This window comes from Scomber japonicus, chromosome 7 (assembly GCF_027409825.1).
Source record: "Scomber japonicus isolate fScoJap1 chromosome 7, fScoJap1.pri, whole genome shotgun sequence".
Classification (NCBI taxonomy): Eukaryota; Metazoa; Chordata; class Actinopteri; order Scombriformes; family Scombridae; genus Scomber; species Scomber japonicus.
The window spans coordinates 11,629,520-11,652,357 of record NC_070584.1 but is presented as its reverse complement, the minus strand read 5'-3'; the positions used below and the strand labels follow the sequence as shown (position 1 = coordinate 11,652,357).

General features: G+C 39.8%; 2 protein-coding genes across 5 annotated transcripts; one reads left to right on the top strand and one right to left on the bottom strand.

Annotated features, from left to right (window-relative positions):
- The first annotated feature begins 2,899 nt into the window (after positions 1-2,899).
- serbp1a (SERPINE1 mRNA binding protein 1a) lies at positions 2,900-9,728 on the top strand. 4 transcript variants are annotated; one of them, XM_053321789.1, is made up of 9 exons: positions 2,900-3,268; positions 4,750-4,933; positions 5,415-5,555; positions 5,686-5,754; positions 7,000-7,074; positions 7,314-7,482; positions 7,846-7,890; positions 8,012-8,212; positions 8,346-9,728. In XM_053321789.1, exons 1-9 carry the CDS (start codon positions 3,010-3,012, stop codon positions 8,400-8,402), a joined length of 1,200 nt encoding a protein of 399 aa, XP_053177764.1. In that variant the 5' UTR covers positions 2,900-3,009; the 3' UTR covers positions 8,403-9,728. The 4 variants fall into 4 exon arrangements, with proteins under 4 accessions (XP_053177764.1, XP_053177763.1, XP_053177761.1 ...); XM_053321788.1 differs by having other exon boundaries at positions 7,311-7,482; XM_053321786.1 differs by having other exon boundaries at positions 5,683-5,754.
- A 1,299-nt stretch (positions 9,729-11,027) lies between these two features.
- On the bottom strand, positions 11,028-20,026 carry il12rb2 (interleukin 12 receptor, beta 2a). Its single transcript, XM_053322363.1, has 15 exons — positions 19,946-20,026; positions 19,272-19,538; positions 18,339-18,462; positions 18,033-18,223; positions 17,585-17,721; positions 17,155-17,284; positions 14,676-14,749; positions 13,849-14,059; positions 13,562-13,744; positions 13,246-13,347; positions 12,985-13,131; positions 12,451-12,585; positions 11,875-11,971; positions 11,605-11,692; positions 11,028-11,517 (listed from the first exon to the last, which is right to left on the bottom strand). The coding sequence occupies exons 1-15, from the start codon at positions 20,013-20,015 to the stop codon at positions 11,065-11,067; spliced, it is 2,409 nt and encodes an 802-aa protein (XP_053178338.1). The 5' UTR covers positions 20,016-20,026; the 3' UTR covers positions 11,028-11,064.
- Between the last annotated feature and the right edge of the window lie 2,812 nt (positions 20,027-22,838).

Below are 22,838 nucleotides of genomic sequence, written 5' to 3'. Positions count from 1 at the left end.
TGTGGGTTGGACCACTCAGTTCAGAGACGGTGACAAACAGTAAATGAATTACTGCTTCTGTCGCCACCTCACTCTCAGTACAGTCGTTTACTGTGTGAGAATAAACACACATTAATATTATCGTGCCTATTTGGGAACATTGGACAAAAAATTCAGGCACTGGTGCGATTATACCTCATATTAATAATAAAGTAAAAAAGATAGTTCTGGTGCATTTTAGTTTCTGACCAAAAATGGTATATGGAGATGATGATGATGATGATGATGAAGATGAGCTGACCCTTAAAATCCTCCAAAGCACTGAAAAACGTGAGCCTCATTAGCCTAATTGAAACACTGAGGACTTTAAATTGGGGCCATTCTGGACTGCATTAAAAAACAAACAGATTCAGCTGAATGTAATTAGCTGTAATACTCCACAGCCACTAACAGCAATACTAAATATTTATCACATTTTTTATATATATATATTTTTAAAGTTAAGATTTTTCATTCTGTTTATGTTTGACTTTACTGAGGACACATAATAGGAGTCACTATCTTATAGTTATGATACAAAGCCAACAATAAATATAGGCTACTGTAGGCTATGTGAGTGAGTGTAACAGTATACGTTTAACCAGACTGCAAGTATCCATTTGTCTTCTTGACTATCACACATTTGATCCCTAACATCAGCTGGCAGGGTTTGACTTTCCTTATAAGGTCAAACACCCACAACTCCCAAAATACCATCAGTAATCAATGAGTCATTTGAGTTTGGGTTTAGTTCCATCTTCTAGAGATTAACATGATAATCTGTTAACCACTGGGATAAAAATAACCTTTGGACATTGTTAAATTCACACCTCTCAGGGAAATATTAGTAAGATCACACTTAGATCACAATGATACTCTGATGATGAAGTGTTTGTAAATGGGCTTTTTGGTGTTTGTTTTTTTACATTAAATGTGTTTATTCCTTGAAATTATAACATTAATACAACATAATGTTGTATTGTTTGTCCGATTTTGCATAAGCAAACTACCAGGGGCCATGTATTTTTAGGTAAATCAATATGTATTAAGTTTTGAAAAAATACCTTTCTTGACTTCCATTTAACACCATCATCAAGTCAAATGTTTAAGTTGTACTTTACTTTATGACCGAATACCTACAAAACTAATGTTATTTGCTCCTGCCTCAGCTGTACTGGTTCCCTAAATATTACAGACTACCTGCTTAATATCAGCATTGTCAGTATGAGCATCATGTTACAGTTCAAAGTACAGCTTCAGCAACATTGCCTCTTCTGCTACAATAATGTACTGTATCTTAACCATTCATGAAAGGAAGCGGTAAAGACTTATCAAGATGTCTGTCTCACTATATGTTACCGAATGATCAAAACTGTTATCTGGATATATACCCACTAAGACAGAGCATCAACCTCCTCAGACCTTAAATTACTTTCCTTGCAAAGTTGTGACCTTTAAGCATTTATTATATTTTTCCTGTTCAATCGGTTTTACTGTGTGATAAAATACCAAATGCAAATTCTATTATGGAAATGCAGCTGATTTGCAATGGAGTCCAACATGATGGTAACATAAATCATCGCATAATGTGAAGATCCCAGACTCAGTTCAACCCCTCAAAAGATAGATACTCATGTTCACTGCACCAAATTTCAACCAACTTCATTTTAGAAGATTTGAAAGAAGGGTTGGTTTTTTCTGGCATTTTTACCTTGATGTGGCAGAGAATGAGATGACAGAATGTGAGGGCGGATGACAGAAGGCCAGCAAAAGTCCCCAGAGGACTCATAAGAAGTTGTGATTACATAATCAGCATTGTAGACCCTGAAGAAACTAGGACACCCACATGAGATGTCTTAGATATATTACTAATAAACAAATAAACACGTACGTATGCATAAACATAGCTACACATGTGGGTGAAAACATAACCTTCTTCCAAACTGTTTAAGGTCAGACCTGAAACAAAACACAATCTTGAAAAAATGTACTCATAAACTAATTGCTCAGAAATGGGGGATGCTTTCTAACCCCTAAAACTCCTGACCCTCTAAAGTCACCATGTTAGTGCACAGAACCAACTTTCTGTGGAACAGATCAGGTTTTATTACTTACAGGTCTAAACTCAACTGTACTTCAGCAGGGTAAAGCTGAAACTTAAGACACCAAAAACTTGTCCTGATACTTCTTGACCAGTTTAGTCTGATATGACACCGTTTGTCCCTTTTGTCCATAATCTTAGATGGTATATTCATCTGAATGTTGTGTTCACTTATCTGTAGTGTGCAAGAGTTGAATTTGTCTTTTTATGTTGTTTGTATTGTTGTGACAGTGTCCACACTGCCCTGCTGACCAGCTTCTAATCTTTATCTGGTTAGATAAAGGATCAATTCGTAAATTATAATTTTTTTGATTTTAAAGATCTTTATTAATACAATTACAAACACAATATATAAAGCAATACAGTTCAGTTAGTGCTAAAATACTAAACTAAGACCACATCCTGCTTTTTAACTCCATAGTATCATGCAAGTTTAACTAACTGGTGCACCTGCTGTCTTCTTTACAGGTTTACACAGATATTATGACAGTGTATATGACCGAGATTACAGAGTAATGCTGTTTAATAGTTTGAAAACGGATCCAGCGTGGTGGACAGCAGTGTGAAGGTCTAAGGAGGTTTCTCTGAGGAGTCAAAACAAGCGTGCGTATGAGAGCGCCCATGCTTTGCTCAACAGAGGCTAGCAAACACTAGCGAAACTTGCATTGTGGGTAGTGTAGTTCTTAATCGGCCTGTCCTGTATCTAAACGCATTGCTCCTCGTGCTAAAAGAACTACACGCCCCACCCGCGCCAACTCCGAGGTCCCGGATGTCTATCGCGCCGGAAGAGAAGAAGGTCCTTTTCCCAGCCATCTTGTGGCTTCATCTAGCGAAGTGTTCGCACCAAGCCTCGTAGAATCGGAGGAAAATCCTGCTGAAGGGGCGCCATCATGCCCGGACAAATGCAAGAAGGTTTTGGCTGTGCCATAACCAATCGGTTCGACCAATTATTTGACGATGAGTCGGATCCGTTTGAGCAGCTGAAGCAAGCCGAAGAGAAGAAGAAGAAGGAGGCTCTCGCCCCTGGTGCCGCCAAGACTGCAGCTCAGGCTGCCAAACAGCCCAGAAAGGAGTCCCAGAAAGACAGAAAGACCCCGCTGGCCGACAAGAGGGAGGACACCCAGGCGCCCGTCCCACTTAAGAAAGATGGTAAAACATATTTTGTCTTTTTTGTGAGTTAAAGTGCATCAGGAGATTAGCGCTAACAGGCTAAGTGGCTTGCTTTAGTAGCTCAGCAGCTTCAATAAGCCGCCTGACATGAGGTCCGCATGGCTGCTTTGTGTCCCTCCGGGCTGTCAGCCGCGGGAACAATGACATTTATACTAAAGTGTATCTCTGTGTGAGGCGAGCAGCTCCAGCTATTCAACGATAAACAGTTTGCAGGCCAACTTGTTTTGGCTGATCTCCCCCTCCTCTCGGCCTTGTTGAACAGGCTCAACTCGCCCTCATAGATAAAGCCGCGGTCAGATGTTTTAATGTTACTTCAGTCTAGTCGTGACATCCAGTACAGCTCACTTTATTTAACAGCAGCACGACATAATTGGCCGTAAGCAGGTTATTGGCGCATATTTTTAAAAAAACCGTGTTATATAATGTAAAATAAGAGCAGAGCGGTCATATGAAATACGACACATTTAAGCAGCAAAAACGTGTTAGGTGGATCGTGGGGGTGCACGTTGGTTTTGGGGGGTTTTGTCATCAGACGTGCGGAGCTTTGCTCTCATGGTGATGAACCTCGTGGTTGTAGTGTGGGGCGTGTTAAAGCACAGTCTCCAACTGCCACTTCCTATTGGTGCTCATTGCATGCAGTCAACCTGCCTCAGAGCCTTTAGCTCCCATATCTGCTTTTATCAGGTAGTACTTATGTAGGTCTGTATTTCAGTTGATAAGAAAGAAAAACCCAAAACGCGACTTAAAATTTATATTTTGTCGTATACGTCGTTTTTTAATCACTTTTTAAAATGTATTATGTGCAGAAGTGAAGCATCCAGTGTCAGGAGGTCACTCTTGTGGGGGGGAATATTACTCACAGGCCGTTAGTTGGCCATTATCAGAGCGTGTGCCTGCCAAAGTGGGCTCATATCTGTTCTGAGAGAAGATGAGACAGGTGCGTCACTGTGGTGCCGCCCAGCTGCTGTAGTTGTGGTGGAGGGGTGTCTATTTTGGTAGCTGGTGATTTATGCAAAGGGTGGGACTTGTGTCACACTGGGCCACTGGCTGTCAACCATGTGCTGGGGAGGGTTAAAGGCTGTTAATTCCAGCCACTGAGCTACCGGGTCATTTAACTGATCTGTGCTCCTCTCAGCCAGAGGAGGAACTAAAGAGTATCATTCTGATTAATACCCACCTCTAAGTTCAATTCACCAATTTTTAAATGCTTTTTCCATCGCATTTAATTATTTCAACTTTTTAATCATGATATTATGTTACATCCAATAATTATTTGATAAACCAGTCCTACCAGCTGCCACAGTTTTTTTTAATTCAGCACATTAATTAAAGTATTTGCTCCACTTAAAAAGAACAATCACCCCCTATCCTTTCTCCTTTCTCTTGTTTGGGGCTCAGCAGCGGGTCCTGATCTATCAATGCTATTGGTCCTCTAATCCTCCTGTTGTGATCACCCCTAGGTGCCGGCATGAGGAGAATGGGCCGCAAGCCGGAAGGCGAAGGCTTCAGACCCCAGGGCGGCCAGGGTGAGGGGCGCCCCCCCACAGACAGACGGCCTGTGGACAGGCGGCCCCCTCGCCGCTTCGAGAGGCCTGCTGGTGAAGGTGGTGAGAAGCCAGAGGGAGGCGAATTCTCAGTGGAGAAGTGAGTTCAGTGTCCAGTCAGCAGACATTTTTAGTAACGAGAACAAATCACTTAGTTTTTTTTTGTTTGTTTGTTTTTCTTCAGCGTTATATCTAGGCTAGGGTAAAGGGTGGGGTTGGGAACAGTAACGGTTAAAGGCTTTGCTGGTGATAAGGCTTCATATGTGGCCCAAACTGATGTAGGCAGCTCTCAGTCTCACTAGTTCACTTTGAAAATGTACATTCTTGTTTTGTTATAAGAAATTTAGTGTGACCAAGACTAACAAACACTAGTTAACTTGAGCTAATGTCTTCTTACTGGAGAGTTTGTCATTTAAAGAATTTAAAACATATTAATGTAGTCGTCCTTTAATTATTTCTGTGTTTGTCTCTTTAAAAGAAAATAATTAGTCTATTAATTATAAATAGTTTATTAATTACAGCCTGTAGGTGGCGCTTCCTTAGACTTTCACATTGATGGTGTTCTTTGTCCTCCTCCTCAGGCCTATTGGTGATAGGCCGATGAGAGGCCGCGGCGGAGGCAGGGGAGGCCGCGGAGGCAGGGGCCGCGGCATGGGTCGCAGCGATGGCTTTGATTCCAGAGGAAAACGTGAATTTGACAGACACAGTGGCAGCGACCGATCGTAAGTACTCCGTTTCAGTTTTTCTGTAGTATATTAAAAATATATTATTAACATGAGGTCTAATTAAGACCTGTGTGCTCATTTATTGCATGTGTTGAGATCCTGGCTAAAGCAAATGTTGTTTCAGTAGTCTGAAAGGCGAGGAGAAGCGTGGCGGAAGCGGATCTCACAACTGGGGCACCGTCAAGGATGAACTGAAGTAAGTTCATACAGTGCATACAAATGCAGCATGACAAACTTTGCATGTTGGGAGAGTTACGGAAAACACATTTTATTAAACTGAAATACAATTATGAAATATAAAATGTGTTTCCTTGTATTACAGTCTTTAGTTTTATATTTTGAAGGCAACTGTGGTCTCCTTCATAGATGCAAAGCATAGTTGGGTCTTGGTGGGCCTGGGCAGCATTAGGATTAGTTCTGGAGCGCCTTCATGGCTCAGTGGTTTCAGTGAATGTAACTCTAATGTCTTTGGTTAAGATCCATTTGGAGACTTGTTGAGTGTTACACTCCACTTTTTGTCTTTTCTGCATTCTTCTAAACAGAAAAATAAGACATTTTCTGATTTTTGCACATCAGTTCTAAATCATACCGTATCATGGTGGTAAATTATTTAAGAAAAGTAAAAATACAGTCAGAGTCCTGTTGATTAGGAACAACAAGTTAAAGCTAATGTGAGAGTGCAGCTTAGCAATCAATTCTACCTCTATGAAGGTTACAACAGGAAGTTTTAGAAACATGTTGATTTAAGTTTGTTATAAAGACTTTATAGTGTCATTCTTATAAATGAGGTGGACAAAATATTAAAAAAAACAATACAGTGGCACACCAGCACAAACCACAGCCTCAGAAGTGATCACGAAGGTGAAGCAACATGTCTCTAAAACAGTTTCTATACAATCTGAGCATTTTAACCTTCATGAATCTAAAATGTATTGTAGGACTACTGTTGTGCTTAGGTGTCTGTAATGAACTGAGTTAACCTCTTACCAGAAATCACCATGGTACCATTAGTAACTATACATTTTAATAGTGAAAAAGTCAGAATGAGTAAAAGTGATCCTGAAACAAAGTTAGAGAAGCTAGAGTGTCCCACAGGTGTTGTTCAACAGGTTACAAAATAAAATAATGAGAAGTGTAGTCACGCCATTTTTACATTATTAGTGGATTCTCCATCATGACTATGAATGTATATCTGTACAGTGATGTCACTGCTTTCCTCTGTAATTTAACTGCAAGCTGTAGTCGGCCATTTTGTGAACACTAAACATGTGTCAACACCAGCAATGCAGACGACAGCATGGACCAAACATAACTTCCAGGAATCGGTTTATATTTCTAAAAGATTTTCTGGTTCTTAGTTCCCAGCTTTACGTCTTGCTGTATGTTGATAATATTGGTAATAACTGGATTTTAATTGTTGTTTTTTTCTTTTTCTTCATAGCGAACTTGACCAATCAAACGTCACTGAGGAGAACCCTGAGGGCGAGGAGCATCCACCTGCTGACTCTGAGAACAAGTAAGTTCTTGTGTTTTTGTCTTTAAGTCTTGACTAAGAGATTTAGGTTTAACTATAATTAAGGAAAAATGCATAATGTAGAGTTTTTGTATCTCTCAGTATTCAAATTTAGGCCAAACAAATATTTTATTACCAAGAACACTGCAAACAAACCCAGATTTACATTAATGCAAATACATTGGAAGCACAGTGATATTTGTGCTGCTAACACTGGTGGTGTGTCTTTGTGTTTGTTGAAGGGAGAATGAGGTAGAGGAAGTGAAGGAAGAAGGCCCCAAGGAGATGACTCTGGATGAATGGAAGGCCATGCAGGACAAGGAGCGGGCCAAGGTGGAGTTCAACATCCGCAAGGCCAACGAGGGAGCTGATTGGAACAAAGGATTTGTGCTGCACAAGTCCAAGGCAGATGTAAGTCCACTTTTTTTGAACAGGTTCATGATGAACATTTAATTTTCTTGATGATATAATTTAAGAAGATTGCAGCAGGTAGAACATTTTATTACTTGATCCCGTGAAGGCAGTTAGAGCATCAGTCATTTTGTACTTAACACATGCGTCACTGTCAGAGTTAGCTGGGAAAATGAAAGTAAAAGTTCCCTAAAGACTGTCGTCAAACTCTTCAGTTCAACCACAGTGGCTGCCTCGTATCAGTGTAACTTAGGTTGACTAATGCAATATACTTTGTAAAAACAAAGTACACAAGCTTGAAATGCAGGGATAAGAGGTCACCTCAGTATGTTTTCTTAATGTTTATCATTTTCTCCAACCCAGGACAAAAAAGGCGATCTGATTGAGCCTGAGGTTGAGGAGCCCAAGGTAAGATCTCCCATACAACATCTGAACTCAAATCATACATGTGAGCCAACAGTCATATGCCAAGGCTTCAAGATGCAATAGAAATACTAATCAACCCATTCCTCCTTTTTCCTCAATTTAGTTGGACGATGAGCACCACTTCCGGAAACCAGCCAATGACATTACGTCCCAGCTGGAGATCAACTTCGGAGACCTGGGTCGTCCAGGCCGCGGACGCGGTGGACCACGTGGCGGCCGGGGCGGTCGCGGCCGTGGCGGCAGCGCTGGTGGTGAAAGCCGCAGTGAAGCCCCCAGGCCGGTCCGTGGAGGAAGGACTGACAAGGTAGCTCATCTTTTAGGAGATTAAACTGTTCTTTGTTACATTTCAATCAAAGTAGCCAAAAGTTTGCTTCTTATGTGAGCTATGATACATCTTAAAATGTTGATTTTCTAACTTGATGTTTCCTTTTCTTCAGTCATCTGCGTCTGTGCCCAACGTGGATGACCCAGAGGCCTTCCCAGCCCTGGCTTAAGCAGAGGCTTCTGTCCCTCAGGCCTACAGGAGCCTCCTGAGCACCTCCACTACGAGGCTTGCATGTTCCTGGATCCTTCAGCAAAGTAAAATGATGGAGAAGACTGTCATTAACTATGGCACTCAACGTGAGGACTGAGTTTTACCGAAATAAAAACAAAATGAAGATGGAAAAAAAACAGAAATTAACAAAAAAAAACAAAAAAAGAAAAGGACTTCTTGCTACTCTGGAGCAACTTATTGGTAGAGGTTTTGTACTTGGAAACAAAGTAGCAGGGATGTTTTCATACAGTATTTTTTTCAGAGGTTATGCATTGTCCATTGATAAATTTTTGTAATTGCTGCTTGAAAATATGCATTTCGAAATGTAAGCATAAGGAGTATTTTAGCTTGGTGTGTGCCATTGCTTGCTCGCTTTAAAATAGGCACTGTGGAGCTCCAACCCAAGCTCAAGCTCTGCCACACCAGGTATTTCTGATGAAGTTACAGCTTCACTCATTGAGATTTAAGGATTTTCTTTTTCTTTAGCACTGGGGTATTGTTTTATATTTTATACAGGAGGTCTATTCTTCTATGATCTTCGGCCTGTAAATCTGAACTATTTTCATAAATTCTTTCAGAGACTGTATTTCACATGGTGCAACTAGGACATGGCTTGATCTTTCGGTCGAGTGATGCCGCCTGCATTTGAATGCATTGATGAAATGGCGCTTAAATCCGTATTAAGGTTATTTTGTACTGAAATGTTCTAAAGGAGGAACATTAGGTCATTTTTGGAGGAACACAAGGCGATAACGATCCTAAATTAGCATCGATCCTCAGACTTTGGTCAAGTGGATTAATTTGAAGCTGGAAGTTATTCCCTGTGTACTGATTTTCTTATATTTAGGGTGCTACTCAGTCTTGTCTCTTCCTCCCCGCCCATTTCATCTTTGATATTAGCCATGTGCAAGTCAATTAATGCCTTTTGTTTTTATTTTTAAAGAGTGATACGGAGAGCAAGTGTCTTTACTCGGTAGAGATGTGGCAGTAGTCCCCGGAACGCCCTCAGACCTTCTCCGACTGTTTACACACTCCACTCGAGCATCCTTACACAGATGTAAACTTAGCCCAGCTTCAGTTTGTTTCTGCAGTCTGTTCTGTGCTGATATTTTTCCTCCACTGTTGACTTGCCCTGTAGCTTCCACAGTGGCACCACTGCATAATCACTCTGAAAGAAATACAGTCGTTCATTGTGTGGAACAACTGACGTGCTCTACAAATGTGTGAATTCTAGCCCTGCTATTAGAGACCTCTGTCGGTAAATAAAGATGGTCGATAAATCTTTTGCATTGTCACTCTTTTTATCCCGCCTGCTAGCATTCATACAGAAGTCTTTACTGGTAAAAACATGTTATGCAAGTTTGTCAGTTGGTCATCTCCCACCTGAGGTTGTTAAACTGGTTTTACATGATGTCACCGCATAGACATGCCTGAGCCTCACCTATTGCAACACCAATAAAACTGATGAGTTTGCGGTTTCATTCAAGTAGTCCATAGAAAGCAAAGACAAGACACAAAAACACATAAACGCATGCAGCTGTTGGTGCTTTCATGTGTAGAGAATAAAATCACTTGTTTATTTGCACATTAAAATTGAATCATAAATCTCCCAATATGATTGCATAATTAAATAAATCAGTAATTGCTATATGAGCTTAATTAATCCCTAAATAAAGGCATTGATGGACTGCTGCTCAAAATAGGCATGAACTCAAGAAATGAAGTTTCCAGCCTGCTGAGAATGCCAATACTTTTTAAACATATTGATTGTTTCTAAACACTTAATTTATATATTTTTAAATGCAGTTGAGTGATTATCTTCAGCAAAATATTGGCACATAATCTGCAGCACTTTCATGCACTTCACCAACAAATCTAAAACAAATGAAACTCTTCTTTGCTTAGCTGAGATTGAGGTAGTAGATGTATCTAAAGTCACAGGCAATATATATGATGGAAAACAATGTGATGCTACAGTAGAGTATGCGTTTTGGACTGGCTTTTTTCCATGAGGACATTTTGACACGTTGCAGTTGGTAGGTGTAAATAAACAGATTAAAAACAGCTGAACTCCATTTAGCTGCTTCACTTTTCCTACTTTGACAAGTCAAAATGTCCGCTCTGAAAAAGGTTTATCAATACCGTCAGCTTCAGGATGAGACCATATCCAAATACCTCAGTTCATCTGATATAATCTACCTGCAGCTTGTACTGTGCTTATTTTTGGTCACGGTATTAGTGTGTCCAATGTTGTTCTGAAGAGAAGACAATGGTAATGCATGGATTCAAAATTTAAAAAAAGTACATTTTCAGTCATAACACTTCTCAAGACCACAGCCAGAGAGCAGTCTTTGTTATAGTTCTGAGCCTCAATGTACAAAGTAGTTGATTTGTGTCCCAGCTAGGCACCTGATCCAAAAACTTAGAGCCAAGCAGAAAAAAAAGAGCCATTTTTTTTCTCCTATCTCTCTGTGGATAAGCTGGTTAATCAGAAATGTTGCACATCCCACCTCCAGTCATGCAATCATCCACTGCTTTTTCGTTTTGAAGTTCTCTTCCTCTAAAAAATGTTTTTTCCCCGAAACCTCATCTCACCAAAGAGTTCTGGTTTCAGGTTAACACTAACTGTTCTCAAAGTTGCTGCAGTCGATTTTGACCGCATCGAGAGTCAACTTCCCTCCGAACATCAGTGGCTCCATGAAAGCGTTGTGACTGGGGAAGAAACCAAGCACTTCAGCGAACTCTTCCTCCTCCTCCATCCTCTCCTCCTCCTCCTGATCTTCCTCGTCCATGTTTCCCAGTCCGTGTGATGAGATATAGTCAATCGTCGTGTTTGTTTCCAAAGACGTGTGCGTGTGGTCGGAGCTGTCAGAGTCATGGGAGAAGCTCTTGATGTACGTGGTGAGAGGGTACAGCAGGGTGGCTGGTTGGGTCTCAGGGGGCTGTGAGGAGACATTTGAAGGTACGGAGATGTCACAGATCTGCCTGGGTAGCTCCTCAACATCTACGAGGATGGGCTCGTCCTCCTCTGTGGTACTTGAGTTACTCAGCTGGAGTGGGAGGTTCATCTTGCCCTTTTGGGGAGGGAGAAACATGCTCAAAATGAGGAACAATGAGCTGCAGTACAGTCCTTGGTATTTCATGCACTTTTACATAAATACCTTCTCTTGGGTGCACTCTTTTGCCCATTTGCTGTTTGCAGGATCTGGAACAACATCGAGCATGAAGCACTGGAAATACACCCACAACCTGAGGGGGGAACGGGGAGAACAGCTTAACAACATGGCATGGAAACCTTTTTTTTAATTTATTGTTGCATGCCTATGTTGTGTGTTTTATGCACAATTGTAAGCGAACAAAATAATGGAACTTGTGAGCTTGTTAGTTGCTTTAACTCATAAATCCACACAGTTCTTGTTCACATACTGTACCTCTGCTTTACTGCCGAACTCTGGCACAGACACAGCAGAAACACCATGGCGATGAAGACCACCGCACACACCAGTATGAGGTGCAGTTGGTTGTCTTCTGCAGCAGCAACAATAAAACATGGACAAGATGTCAGACATATGCAGGAATAATATCTATCAGAAAGTAGCAACAGCTGTCATGGTGAAACCTTTGATTATATATCAGACAAAAAAAAAGTTGGTAGACGAAAAGCATGATAAGTGGTTGAAATTTTAGTAAGCTGTTTAGTTCAAACTTTTTTTGTCCAACTACTATTTTTAAGCTTGAACTTTCACACACAAGGAGGAAGCAAACTATACAGACAAGTGCATCCTATCCACTAAAATTGGAGCTGTTCTTATTAAGCGTTTTGCATTTTAGGTAAATAAGACATTAAAGCTATGCAGTCTATTCTCCTGAAGCAACAGTATGTCCTCACACAAGTCAAGTTATTATAAACTCAGTCAACTCTATCATAGCTGAGAGTTCATGTGAAACAAATATAACCAATAGAGCAAGTTTCATCCAATGTTCAAGAAACACATAAAGCTGCTTACGCTGGATGAAGATTTTGACCTTTTGACCTGCAGGGCCCTCTCCTTTAGCAGTCCAAGCAGTCATCCACAGGCTGTATCCAGATGGAGGCAGGCTTTTGATGATGTGTTCTCTTTTATTTTCTGTTTTTATATTGTCTGGAATAGAAATGCAAAAAAAAAACACAGCAGAAAAGCCACGTTTACTAAAGTTACTCTTGTGACTGTACCAAGAATATACGCTACAAACAATGTACAAATGCCTGATGGGTATGAAAGATACACAGAGACATGCAGAGTACAAGCACACTATTTAAAACAGGGTGCAAGGAAACGTACAAGCACGGAAGATTATGACATATTTTTGTGTAGTTTTTTTTGGTCTATGAAAAATATACAGTGCAGTACCTATATACATACAGTAGGTGGTTTGCAGCAATGACTCATTTTTCTTTGGAACATGAATGTCAATTGCTGAAACTTGTTTTATATGTTGTGTGTGATGTAATCCAATATGGGAGAGACCAAACATTCATACATAATTATAACTGTACTTACAAGTCTCCTGTTTTCCGCTGCTGTTTTCTAGATAGATGGTATACTGGGTGATACAACCCCCACGCTGACCCCTGGGAAGCTCCGTCCAGGTCACTATTACTGTGTCTCCCTTAACCGTCTCCTTGACAGATGGACCAGATACTGGGGCTGCAAACACCAAGCAAACCCATCCCCCCAAAAAAACACTGCTGTTACTAACTCTGTTGCTTTAATTTGTTTGGTAAATCAATAAAATGATAAACTATCATCAATAGATCCTACCTGACTCCATAGTGTAGAAGCGTGTAGACCTGCTCCTAGTCATAGAGCGGTCATTATACAGAACATACACAGCTGCCTCATAGCATTCAAATGGGTTAACACCTGCATAATGAAACATAGTAGTATGCAACAATTATTCATTTTGAGAGAGACCAAAGATTATGAGAAATAATAAATATGGCTGTCAACAGAGACCTTAAAAAAAAGGGAAAGTCACTGACACAACCAGTCTATAGTGAATGGCTGGTTTGATTACTGCTTTCCTCTTTTTGTGGTCTTATTTCACCTATATTTACTGTAACTCCACAAGTCACACCTGTAATGACAGCATGGTTGTCATTCCTGCTCAGTCTGTTCCATCTAAGCTCTTCCTGCTTGTAGCCCTCCGGGTACCACTCCACCACGTACCCAGCTGGCAGCAGTGCAGTTTCAGGCTTGCTCCAGGAGATGGTGACACTGTGATTGCTAGGCATGAAATGCACATCCGGAGGGGGCTCGGCTATAGAAAAAAAAAAAAAAGAGTACAGTATGTACAGTATGAACACCTGAACACTTTACAAGACAGAATCATGCAAATTCAAAGCAGCTTTTTAAAAATCCTACCTGTCATGCGGTAGGTTGTAATTCTTGCAGGTGGGGAGAGTCCTTTAGAGTTGCGAGCACACACTGTCACTTCACAGTTGGGACAGGATTGCACTAAACAATTTCTGTTTTGTGCACTCAGGTTAGTGATGAAGATCAATTTAGAGTCTGAGTTGTTAACGCTGACTATGTACTCTAAGATCTTCCCTCTAGCGATGGAGATGTCAGTGTCCTGCCATCAGAAAAATGTGAAAAATAAATCATTGACTTCAACAATGTATATCTGCTGTAGTTGGTTTTTGAACAATGCAAAGTTGAGGAGAAAGAAACAGCACATTTGAGCAGCATGGTGTTTTTACATGAGCCTGGGATTTGGCTGTCCTTAATGGATGTTCGAAAATCAACACACCGCAAGAACAGCGTGTGTAAGACACTTCATTTCTGTTCAGCTCCTCTTTTCTTGTAAACTGAAACTGTGGCGTCTGCCGTCAGGTTTCACTTATCTCTTGCTGTTTTAATGTGACGTTAAATGACTGAAGGTCTGTGTGTATGCGGTCGAGGGTTGGGGATGTGCGAGTGTGAGACCGTGTGTGTGGGTGTGTGAGTTGTTAAGTTGTTGTTAAACCTCATAGGTGGTCAAGGCTTGACCTTTAGATTGTGCAGAACATAGCAGAGAAGCAGGTGATTACAAAGTGTTACTATGGCTACAACACTGCACGCACACACAGACTAGACTCAGAGCGAGAAAGGGGAGTGGGAATACATTTAAAACACAAAACTAAAGCTGATGAAACAGTGCAGAATTGAAACTAAGACAAAATTACTTTTTGAGAACATTTAAAACTCACCTTCCAATAAACTGTCAGGGAATTAGAGTCAGAGGCAGATTCAGAATACCACACATCCAACTCTTTGGCAGGAGCTATAAAACAACAGAAATCTATCACTTGACTGCAAGTGTAAAATAGTGTGTGAAAAAAATTACAGTTTTTTACTTTACAGATTACTGATTTGTATTTTTTTAATGGAGTAAAGTCAGTACATTGTTTACACTGAAATTTCTTCCACGTTATTCATAATGACTCGAACTAGACCTTGGTGTTAAGTTTTGATATCAGTTGACAAACATCCAATGTTTAATGTCCAAGTCTGGCAGCAATGAGTAGAATTTCCAAGAAACCTCCAACTCATTGAAGTGATGTGTAAATTCACATCTGATTCAAAGTATATTAAATGTTTCTTTTAAATGAGCAAAATCCAGTAAAGACACATACCCTGCTGCCACTAGTATACTGTAAATCCCATAATATACAGCACTATACTGTGTTTTAGTACATGATGTTATGACAGAAGTAAATTGTACAGGATGTTTACAATAAGCAAACTGTAGAGAAAATGGTAATGCATCAAGAAAATACAGCAATGTACTGTAATTGAGTTCATGGTATTATTACAGTAACATTATCACAGAACTGTAAAATGAACAGTAAAACACTGGCATCTCTGCAGCCAGTGTTTTACTGTTAATCTACATCTACATGATAATCATGGATAAAGTGCATATGGATGCTCTTCATTGAAGTAAATGAGTGAAAGTTTTTCCTTGACATCTGTGCTTGATAAGTATCTGTGGAAATAAGAGGGAGGTAACTCTGACACATCACAGGACACAGTAGTGTATGTAAGAAGTGATAACGCATAAGGGACGTAAATGTTGCCCCACCCAAGAAGTGGGGAGATGTGTGCACTGCTGCGTCAGCCTGGCGAGCCGAGTGGTGGAATATAAATGATGTGTATGAGGTTAAAAAACCACACTGGGGGTTTTGTGATTACATGTCAGTGATATTTATATGAATGCAAACCATTTACCAAAGAACAATGCAATCTTTCAGACTGACCTCTCACCTTTTAGTCAGGAGTTTAATTTCTTAAAGAATGGAAATAAAATTAGAAATACTTAGATAAGATAATATAAGATAATGTCCATCACAATTGCCATCCAGTTTGTCTTATGATTATCAAAGTTACTTTAAAGGCTCATAGCAATGCATGCAGACTGTCAGCAATGCTTCCCTATTGGTGAGTTCAAGTACTGTTGGGAAACTGAGATTTCAAGGTCAGCTGCTTAATTGCAATCCCTTTAACACAAGAAACAAAATTCATACAATTATATTCATGTTTCTTATGTAAAATTATTGTTTGACTTTTATGTTATGTTTTACAGACAATCCAGGAATATTACGAGATTCCCAAAAAGGCAACCAATTATTTATTGAACATGTGGTACTATTAAAAGCTCCAGAACAGCTACTACTATAAGAGGACCTAGTTTATTAATGGATGAGGTTTTGTCAACTGCTGTTTCCATGATCAAAAATGAACTTGAAACCTGGAAAGGAAGTCCCTGAAGAGCTCAGAAGAACTAGAAAATCTACAATAAAACACTGAGAGCTGCGTAAACTCCATACACTGAGGAAGATTGTGTGATATGATTGTAGAGCTGCAAAAAAGCTACCAAGGGGATGTGATGATAGATTTCCCTTCCCAAGCATTCTTCAAACCACTGTTAGTTGATTTTCAGACTTTCCTGGCAAAGAACTAGTTCTACTGTAGTTTAAAGCCTGATTAAAATGCCTCAGAATCACTTGACATGATCTGCTTATCCAGAAAAATGAGGAAGATAGACAAACATGCTACATGCTCAAATAAAAGATCACCAAAACTACCTTTTCAACTACTTGTCTGACCTCTGCTGCTACTACTGCTGCTGACTATTTGTGGAAAACTGATGATCTGTCACTGTTGCACATTCATAGCTGACATATTTAAAGAGAGATGTGCATATCTTCACACCATCAGTATAACATATTTCCCATGAAGCATCACTGTCTTCTTAACCACTGAACAGCACCTCATGCTGACTCAATGTTGCATTGATAAATAATACAGCTAGCCGACTCTAAGAAGATTTTACTCAAGTATCAGTGCAATCCACTATGCATACTGTGTCATATCAGACTGGTTTGATCTAAGCACAAAACCCAATCAGGCCTGTTTCAGCTGCTTATAGGTATCCGGCAGTCAGTCAGTGGTGATCTGATAACTACCCCAAAAAACACAAAAGGAAAGGCAATATTACTGCATAATCTGATAGCGAGCGTAGATAGTGTGTCACAGAGATAGTGTAAATACTCAGATCATTCAGATGTGTTCTTCTGCAGCGAGTATGCAGACAGTATCAGTGGTACTCTCACTCAGGAAGTACAAAAATACTTGCTAGCTCTGAACACTCTTCAGGAGCAGCAGACCAAATGCAGATTTGCTCACCCTCTTCTTGAGTCCAGCTTGAAACATGTGCACTCCACTGGCTCCACAGGCCAGAGCTGAATCTGGATCTGGCTCTGAAGTGATACAACCTGTAGGGCTCCAGGGAGGAAATGGACTGAGACTGCATTTCCTGTAAACCACAAAACACAACAATTTTTCATCATATTTCACTCAAGTTTTCCTGCGGTAATTTGGCATTTGTGATCACACTGTAAGTATGCATGATGAAACATGGAAGGTGATGATTGTTTTTGAGACATGTTAAGCATCCCGACACTCATATCTGCATTTGGCTTTGAATCAGCAGCACAGTGTGGTCTGATCATCCAGTACCTTATGTGCTGAAAGATTTGATGTAACTGTCTGCAATATCACACTGAAAATCCCCAAAGTTGATAAATCAGAACCAGTCTGAGTTGAAATGTCTTACTGAGTCTGGATTAGTTGTCCATGGATGTTGTTCTGTTCTGTATTGGATCTCCAGGTGTGGTGTCTTCTGCTCTACTTTGATGATGCACTGCCTGGAAGAGCAATTGGGTTGACCGAGAACAGGAGTGGATGGTATCGCTGCACAGATAGACAGTCAAAAGTGTGATAAAATGAATTAAAAACAGAGGTCATGTGTGACTTCTTTTGATGAAAATGATCCAACTGCATCATTACTAACCATCGAATGATGTCATCACAGATTAGTGGGAAGGAACATCATTAACGTCAAGATTACTTTATAAAAGCAGGACAAAGTTCACAACAGAGCTGGTTTAAAATACCAGTCACAACAGCTTACAAAGACCTTCAAATTGTCTTCACACATGCAACACACAAACAGAAGTACCCTAACCCTAACCCTAACCCTGGACAATTCATACAGGTCTTACCAATGTCACTGAGTGAGTAGTTGATGGGGGCAGACTCAGTAGCATTCAGATCATTTTGGGCTTTGATCCACACAGAGATGAACTGGACTGAGCTGTCCACAATGAAACTAGCTGATGGAAAATCAGTTCCCTTGCTGGAGGCTGTGACAGACAGTGGTTCACCTGTGTGGCTTTCAGATACAGTTATCACCCTGAAACACACAAAGCCAGGTTTCATTTGACAGGAGATACGAGCAATGTTGCTTGCTGAGAAGAGTATGGTGTAAATGGCATGTTTTGGTGACGTCTAAAGGTTTTAAAACTCACTCCAGTTTTGCTGTAGTCTTAATATAAGTATGCCGTCCGCTGTTCCAAGTGCAATTAACAAGTCCACTTCCATTATTAAGAACGTTGTTTAAGCATGAAATGTTTGTAGGGCGATCTGGTGGATCTGAAGGACAAAGAAGAACGGAAATAACCTGAATATTTATTAGAAAACTTGTAAATATATCAGTTTTTACTCATGTTTTAACTGCACTAATTCATGACACAGTAAGAATATCTATTAGGAAGTAGGGATGTTTGTATCCTAAATAAACCCAAATATTCTGTAAGTAAAGGTGAGTAATACTGATCTATAAAATGTACATGGTCTTATTCTTTGCATGAACAGATTCCATCTTCTTCAAATGCTTAATGTGTCATATTATAGTTTTTGTACAGATAATCTTGTGCGCATGCTCCATATTAGGCTGCTGGCACATGGTATGTGTCAAAAAAACATGTTTGTTTTCACTTCTAAATTAGGCACAGCCCTAAGGTTACAATAAGCGACTTTTCACAGTTGGCTTTGACACTTAGCCGCGCTCCGTCTTCAACATGTGAAGGGTGTAAATGTAAAAGTGAGAGCAGACCCAGCCATGTCTCTTTTTTACAGCTCTTGCAGCCTAGAGAATTACAGTCAGATCATAAGAAATTAAATTCTTTGCCTGAAACATCACACAATGTAAAACATTCTGCAGAGCTTTTCAAGCAACTAAACAATTTAGATTAGCTGCTTGCTCTTCATGAGTTTCAATTGAACATTATGACATGGAAATTAAATTAGGTGATGGCTCATGTTGTCATGTATGATCACTGCATTGAATTTCTCTTTAAGTTGAGAAAAAATGGTTTGAAATCCACTTCACTGGTGCACAAACAATCTTGTTACTGCATGTTTCAGAAAGGGGATAGACTGCTCCTTCATGTCATACTCACATCCAACTGAGATGTCTATTCCACAGGGGTCTGGTTGAGGTTCAGGGTCACAGGCACACACACAGCTGTATGTACTGTCAGTTGTAATATTCACCACATTCAAATATGTAGTAGTATAATTAAATTTTTGGTGACTCTGTGGTTCCATTAGTTGGTCGTTGAACATGGAGTACTTGCACTTGCAGTTAAAGGTGCAATACACCTTGAAAGTGGAACCTCGCTGCACCACAGGTCCAGCGCTGGACCAGATGACACATGGTTTCACACCTAAAAGCAGAAATGATGACTTATATATATACTGCAATACAATGTTTACAGTGTCTTTTTATTTGCTCAATTAGTTATATAAATGCAAGTATGACACTAGTCGTGAATTTGTTGGATTTGGAGCAGCTGAGGAAATGTAAACCTGGACGTCTGTGTTATATAAAAACATTATCCATATGAAGATGTAATCATTACATTTTTGTAAGAATGTTACACAAACTGTTACATAATTATTATATATATTCTATTTCTAATATCAGGTTAGATTGCCAGACTATAAGAAATACAGTTATCACATATAAGAGGATATGTGAGACCCTCAATCTAACTTTGAGCTACCAAATAATATAAAATAACGCACAGTCCCACAAGAATATGTAGAGAATTTAAAGTATAAACTTACTTACCTATACATAACTGCACAGCCAGCGCTAGAATGACAGTGAACATGGACCATGTTTGGGACTTTGTCGCCATGAGTCTTGTTATATGTCGGTCACATCGCCACAGGAACTAATATTTTAATCTTAAAAGAAGCAGACATAAAGGTACGTTTTTGAAATAAAGCGACTTTGAACGAATAAGGATGAACAAACGTTGTATTTAACCATATCAATAATCGATTCATTAAATCATAGATTCATTTAATTTCAGTGAGTGCAGTGAGCAATCAGTAATGGCAATCCTAAAAACGAAGAAAACAGACCCTCAATACACTCACCGAGACACTCCAGTCATGAATCATTGTCGTCTTCTTTTATTTGAAGCTCTAGCCTTTATCGTAGCTGGTCCTGAACATCTTTGGTGAGCGCAGTGTGTCCACACACTGAGTTAACTGACTGACTACCGCCTCTGGTGTGATGTGACAGATGTCAAGTCACAAACCAAGTCACAGTTCACCAGTGAAGCCAGACAGACAGAAGTTTCATAGAGGCTGTGCAGATCATCATTAGCTTTTATAACTAACACAGTGCATAAAACATTCTCAGTATTATTCCAATTCATCTAGAAAAAAAGAAAAGAAAAAAAGGTGCATCATCATATTTATCCTCAAAGTAGCCCATGATTTTCTTATGCTCTCATAACAGAGATTGTAGATGCAGGTTTGATCCCATCTGGTCTTTGACTGGCACTATACTCTAAGTTAATGAGGAAAGTCTCGGCTGCTTAGACAGCTGTGAAGAGTAGTAGCTGCAAAAGCACAACAACTCCACAGACACATTTATATTATCACATTTTCCACACGACATGAACCCTCTTACACCCTCCAACATATCCCCATGTGGTGCAGTGGGACTTTCCCCTCTAGCTGCACTACATTTCAACTTAAGATGTAGCTCAATATACTGGAGTCAGGCTTAATAAAATAACTGTGCAGTGTATATTTTGACACTTGTGATTATATTTAAAGACAATGAGGTACCAGGGAGAGTGTTATAACTGCAGTCTCTGATTGGAGACCCTCCTGAAATTTTGATGTGAAGGAGGAAGTGAGACAACTGTCAGGAAGTCCTCAAACTGCCGGTGGTGTATGTATGACGTGAATGAAGGTTCAGGAGCAGATAACTATGCTATGCCCTGAGCCATTATCTGTAATGAGGAAAGCCCCGACTAACTTGATGTGTATTGGTATAATTTCACACGCATCAAAACTTGCTTGAGGCACACAAAAGGAATGGCTATCTTTAGAAACACACAGAGGTCACACCCTCATGTTGAAAAACAGAAACACATCTCAGTTGCTAATACAGAATATGTATTTTGACTTCATAAAACGATGAGATATACTTCTTCATTTCCAAATGTACTTTCACTTCATATGGTTCAAACATACAGCAAAGACATCACCTTCTATTTATAAGACATACTTTATAAAAGTTGTAGAAGTTGTAACTGGCTTTATTAACAGTTAATAAGCAATGCATTAATGGCCCATCAGTAATAAAACAGTTATGAGAAAGGTTTGGCTGCCAGGTTTGGGAGAATTATCTTGGTTGGTGGAGAGCTGTAACAATTAGTTGATAATCAATAAGTCAATTGGCAGAAAATGTATTCCCAACTATCTAGAAAACCAATTTATTACTTTGAGGAAATGTCCAAAATCTCTGATTCCAGCTTCTCTTCTGTGATAATAAACTGTTTGGTTTGTGGACTGTTGATCAGGACCCAAGAAGATATTAGGACATCATCTTGGGCTTTGTGAAACAAAAAGTTACATTTTTCTCAATTTTCTGACATTTTATGGAACAAATAACTGATGAAATAATCAGCAGATTAATCGATAATGAAAACAATTGTTAGTTGCGGCCTTAGGTTGGTGTATCCTCCACCAGCAAGACACTCATTTAGTCTGATTTTTAGCTCTTTGATTAATCAGGAAGACCCCCAAAGTAAGAAACTCTGATTATTCATTAAGGATGTGTTATTTATTATATTAGCCTGTCTTTAAGCAACAGGCAGATGCTTATATGAACATTGAAATAGGTTTTTCTAGCTGTTGTCATCCCTGCTGTTCATACTGACAGTTAGAAGGTCTCCTCCAAATGCACTTACAATGTAAGTTATGGGGGTAAAAGTGTTTTTAAAAGTTTCTCTGAAGATAATATGAGTTTGTCAATTAAAGTGGATATATACTGCAATTACAGTCTTTTTAGTGAAAAAACATATTTGTGTTTCGACAAACTTTTTTCCTGTTCAGCTGCAGTTGAAGGATCATGACGAAAAGAGAGAACTTGACACTAAGAGAGTAACTTTCAAAGATACTTTGCTAGTTTGAAAGGCTGAAACCTTATATTATAAACTTGTAAATACATGTTTACAGGAGAGCTGTGGATTTTATTCCCCATCATATTATAAGTGCATTATGAATGTATCATAAAGGCCAGTATAAACAGGAGGAATTACAGCAAGAGCAACTTGTGTAAGCATTTATTTTGACATCTGACTATTGTTTTAGATGTCCCAGATGTCGTCCACACCACCTTAAGACCTGATGCAGTACTGTTCTCTCCTGAAGGAAAGAAGAACATCCTGGTGGAGCTCACTGTGCCATGGGAAGAGGGGTGCGAGGAGGCATTTGAAAGGAAATCTGAGCGCTACAAAGATCTGGTGCAGGACTGCAGGGACAAAGGGTGGCAGGCATGGTTGTACCCGGTCGAGGTTGGATGCAGAGACTTCCTTGCACAGTCAGTATGGAAGTTCTTGACAGCTGTGGGGCTGACGGGAAGAGAAAGTAAGAAGGCAGTGCGAAAACTGGGGGAGGCAGCAAAGACAGCTTCAGGTTGGATATGGAAGTGGGAG